Source organism: Sitodiplosis mosellana, unplaced genomic scaffold (assembly GCF_009176505.1).
Source record: "Sitodiplosis mosellana isolate CC-2019 unplaced genomic scaffold, AAFC_SMos_1.0 Smas_scaffold_1181, whole genome shotgun sequence".
Taxonomy (NCBI): domain Eukaryota; kingdom Metazoa; phylum Arthropoda; class Insecta; order Diptera; family Cecidomyiidae; genus Sitodiplosis; species Sitodiplosis mosellana.
In genome coordinates, this window is record NW_022596423.1 from 1 (window position 1) to 4,270 (window position 4,270).

Below are 4,270 nucleotides of genomic sequence, written 5' to 3' on the forward strand. Positions count from 1 at the left end.
TTCCTAAGGTCAAACAATAAACATATATTCGTTTCTTTTCGTTTTTTATTGATGAATAATAAGAAAACAGTGCATGCCAATGATCTATATCAATATTAATATCATTTGTTTATAAACATAAACGATGTTCGACACTGCAAAAAATGACGGGTCATTATTTCTTTGAAAAATAACCACTTATTAAGGCGGACTTCTGTCTTTTAGCTCTTGACAGATTATCGATTTCGATTTGAATTGCTTGTAGTTCTTCGCGTTGTTTTTTTGCATTGTCGAACATAGCTTGTGCGGTTGTCATTGTTTCAAAGTTTTTTGTTTTTAATCCAGTAGATAACATATTTTCTGCAGCACTAGTTTTCTCATCAATACTCGATTTCTTATCATCAAATCGTTTCTTTGCTTCGTTGATTTTTTCCGTCAACTCATCATTTTCGAGTCTACGTTTACTGCGTTCCAATTGCTCTTGCTCGATCGCCTCTCTTTGTTTTTGTTTACTTCTTTCTTCTTCTTCTCGTTTCTTTTTCTCTTCATCCAAATAAATTTGGTATTGTTTGCGTGCATTTTGAGCCATTGCGATAAGATCTGTGTCGATGAATATTTTTGTGACATCATTTCCAACGCTTCTGATTGCCTCTACTGTGTTAATTCGCGCATTCAACGTTAGCTCGCTCATTTTCGCACGATCTTCAGTTAAAATCAAAGAAGACGAGCTGAAGCCTTTTAAAAATGAATATAAAAAAAACATTGTTTACAATCGAAATGAAACCATAATATATAATTAACAATCGACTAAATGCACAAAATCAAAACCACTAAATGTACACAAACCTCTTTCTACGTCCATTTGTCCATGGCTAGCTGATAGCAGCGATTTCATGAAGTGATTAAAATGTGGATATTTATCACCATTTGACTGGAAAAACTGAGCCCAGAATGAATCTACGTCTCTGTCACTGTTGACCACATCAGCTTGTTTCATTGATTTTATTTCGACTTTAACCAATTTATATTCGTCACGCAATTTATTGTGATTCATATTGCCATCTTCCGCCATATGTTCCAATATTTTGTCCAAGATCAATGTGTCAGCGATATGCTCTTTCGATAGGTATGCCGGTGATAAAATTCGGAGCAGTTTAATATTTTCCCAATTAACTTTTTGGATGAGATATTGCGCGGCACTTAAATAATGCTGTTGATATAACTTTTTGAACGATCCTTCAATAGTTTCATCGTCTTCTTGGCGCTTAAGCTTATCGATTCGATTTTTGATGGCATTTGATAAAATGATTTTGCTCGGATCAAATAAGTTTTCTGCGTTGAAAACCGTTTGAATATCAATGTCGATTTCGTACTGTTTGCAGATTTTGGTTGCTATCAATAAAAGTAAACTTTTCAAACTGTCAAACATTGTGTGAATTAATGTTCCAGTGCATTGGAATTTCACAAGAAAATCGTTGAACAAGGTGGGGCTCTCAATTATCAATAAGAGATTCAATTCAACGTCATTTGTTCCTGCTCCTCGTAAATATCCGGAAATGTTTCTGTAATGAATGCCCTTCGTTTCAGCTTTTTTCATGTTCATGAAATATGATCGTATTGCTGGCAGTAAATACAAAAACCGTTCTGCTGCCGCCAATAGCGTAAGCCACCGAATATCGACGTGTTTAATCAATAATTTGCATTCGATTTCTTTTTGTTTACACACATTTTCGAATTTTTCGCGCCGCGCTGGAAATCCGTCGAACCAGTTGAATGTCTGAATGATCAAGTCCGTCAATTTATCACCACAAGCCTTCAATCCTTTCGAGAAACTGTTGTGAACAACATGCAAATTACACGAACCAATATCGAACAAATTCACTTTGCGATTCACGAGCAATTCATTGTTGATTGTTGTCTTTACAAGATCATTGGTTTTCGGTCCATCCATTCCGAGCATTAATAAATTATTAATCGACAGATTGGCATCATTGATGGCTTGAATCAGCTTTGAAACGATAATTTTCGCTGTGGCAGTGCCCAAATAAAATGTTTGCAGGTGACGCGTTACTGCTCGCTGTAAACTATTAGAAAAATAGCGAATGCGGATTTGTAGTTCTTTCTTGTTTGCACTGTTTACAGTTTCATCGAACAGCAGTGTGAAGTACAACTGCCTATTGATATCCTTAATCACTTTCTTGTAGAAATACGGCCCGAGCGCGAAGTTCAAAATATAGGTTGCCTTTGTTCGATTCAATGTAAGCGATTTAAGTATTTCTGAGTCACTGATTGCGAATTTTAACACAGATCCCAAATTATCGAATGCATTTAGCGAACAGTTGTTTGATAAACCGTTGAGTAGAATTAATAATTCCGCTCTTGTTGTTTGTTCTTTCGGTGCAAGCATTTTCCATTTCGTTGCTTCCAAACTGCTACTTGTCGATTGATTCGACGCGACATCAAAATCCAACTTTTGTTGCAATTCATTGAATTTCGTTTTCATTTGATTCTTATGTTTAACCGTGCCCATGTGTTGTTCTAATGCAGCAAATCCTTTGCTCTGAACGTGAACTGTTGCCGGGCATACCAAACACGTTACCTCAACTTCACTGTGACGAGAAAAAATACTTTTAAGTTCGATATTTTTGCCTTCGAATTCCACTGATCGCTTTAGCCATTCTTGGCTGAATTTAGTTCCTTTGGCACTCATTGCTGAAAGACGACTGAATTCAATCATATGATAATTGAAATAATTTCGCGCAATTGTCTTCAATTCGAAACGTTACTTATAATGACAAACCAAGCAAAATAATTCTTTGCTGAGTTAGCAAAAAAGCCAACCAATATATACATTGATTATCGTATGTTTCAACGAAGTATATCAACAATAAACAAAACGAATTTTATCGTCAGTAAATTCAACAGCTGTATTTGTTTGATTTCCCAGAGATTTCGATGATTCATGTTGATCATATTGCATTTCAATACCGTTAATTCTTTATTTTCATCATAAATTTCAAAATAGCTGAAAATAGCAAATTTTTCGTGAAATAGCTGAAAATAGCTACGGTTTTTAAAATAGTCGAAAATAGCTAAAATAGCTAACGTGTGGCAAGCCTGCAAATTACTTTAGAGTGATTTGCCCCTCGAATCTCATCCGCTGTTCCCATTCCAATTGTATCACTTTGATTCTATTTCCACAGTTCTTAATCGGGGATGTGAGTGGAGCACCACCCGGGAGGAATGGTAAGATTGAAGTTTCATTTATTTATCCAGTTTAACTCTTAAATTCCATATACAAAGCACCTTGTAACGAAGATAGATGGGAACCTCTTTATGCTAAACTTTTCATACATATTTTAGTAAACGAAAAAGACATAATTGGAAGGACAGCTCTGCATATAGCTGCTTTTGCTGGTAGTTTTGGATTTTTTTTTTAAAAGAACGTTTTGTTCAATCCGTTTCATTGATCTATGAATATTTTTCATATTCTTTCAGGCAAAGTGAAGGAAGCTCAAAAACTCATCGCTGAAGGAGCCGACCCCAATATTGGAAATAATTTTAATGAGACAGCTCTGCATTATGCTGCTATGAAAGGTAACGTTGAATACTTATTGTTATTGAATAAAAGATTGACCTGATTTTTTCCCATCGATCGGTGATATTGCTCAGGTCACAAGAGTATCGCCGAACTTCTCATCAGTAAAGGAGCCAATCTTGATGCTGAAACTGATACGAAAGAGACACCTCTTCATTTAGCTGCTGAGAATGGTAATTTCGAATAATTGTTTTCTTTAAATAAAAGATTTATTTGATCTTTTCCATCGATCTAAATTATTTTTCAGGTCACAAGAGCGTCGCTGAAGTTCTCATCCGTAGAGCAAACGATCTTAATGTTAAAAATAATTTGCATCAGACACCTCTTCATTTGGCAGCTATGAATGGTAAGGTTGACTTAATAAGATATCTCGCCGATCTCTTTCATTGATCCGTATTATTTTAGGTCACGGAGGTGTCGCTGATGTGCTTCTCAAGAATGGAGCTAACGCTGATATTGAAGATGATTTGAATAACACAGCTCTTCATTCAGCTGCTTTCGAGGGTAATTTTGAATACTTATTTTCGCTATTATCATCATGATTAAAATACATTGTAATAAGCCATGAGACCGTGTGCGTGTGTTGACTGAATTTTTTTTCTCGAATTATGTAATTCTTCGATGCTTGTGTAAAAAGAATAGATTTATTTGATCTTTTTCATCGATTTGAATTATTTTTCAGGGCACAAAGAG

The 4,270-nt window shown here is 35.3% G+C and overlaps 1 protein-coding gene and 1 long non-coding RNA gene across 2 annotated transcripts; one reads left to right on the forward strand and one right to left on the reverse strand.

Annotated features, from left to right (window-relative positions):
* Window positions 1-33: 33 nt before the first annotated feature.
* On the reverse strand, window positions 34-2,890 carry LOC129571058 (uncharacterized). Its single transcript, XM_055450829.1, has 2 exons — window positions 826-2,890; window positions 34-714 (listed from the first exon to the last, which is right to left on the reverse strand). Exons 1-2 carry the CDS (start codon window positions 2,714-2,716, stop codon window positions 155-157), a joined length of 2,451 nt encoding a protein of 816 aa, XP_055306804.1. The 5' UTR covers window positions 2,717-2,890; the 3' UTR covers window positions 34-154.
* A 451-nt stretch (window positions 2,891-3,341) lies between these two features.
* On the forward strand, window positions 3,342-3,743 carry LOC129571059 (uncharacterized). The gene is made up of 3 exons (XR_008688207.1): window positions 3,342-3,396; window positions 3,478-3,576; window positions 3,652-3,743. It is a non-coding gene; the product is annotated as an uncharacterized LOC129571059 (long non-coding RNA).
* The last annotated feature ends 527 nt before the right edge of the window (window positions 3,744-4,270 follow it).

Excerpts from the sequence above, each read along its gene's own strand:
- LOC129571058 (XM_055450829.1), bottom strand. The coding sequence starts at position 2,716 with ATGATTGAATTCAGTCGTCTTTCAGCAATGAGTGCCAAAGGAACTAAA. Across the intron at positions 715-825 it reads ACAAATGGACGTAGAAAGAG|GCTTCAGCTCGTCTTCTTTG; the intron begins GTTTGTGTACAT and ends CATTTTTAAAAG.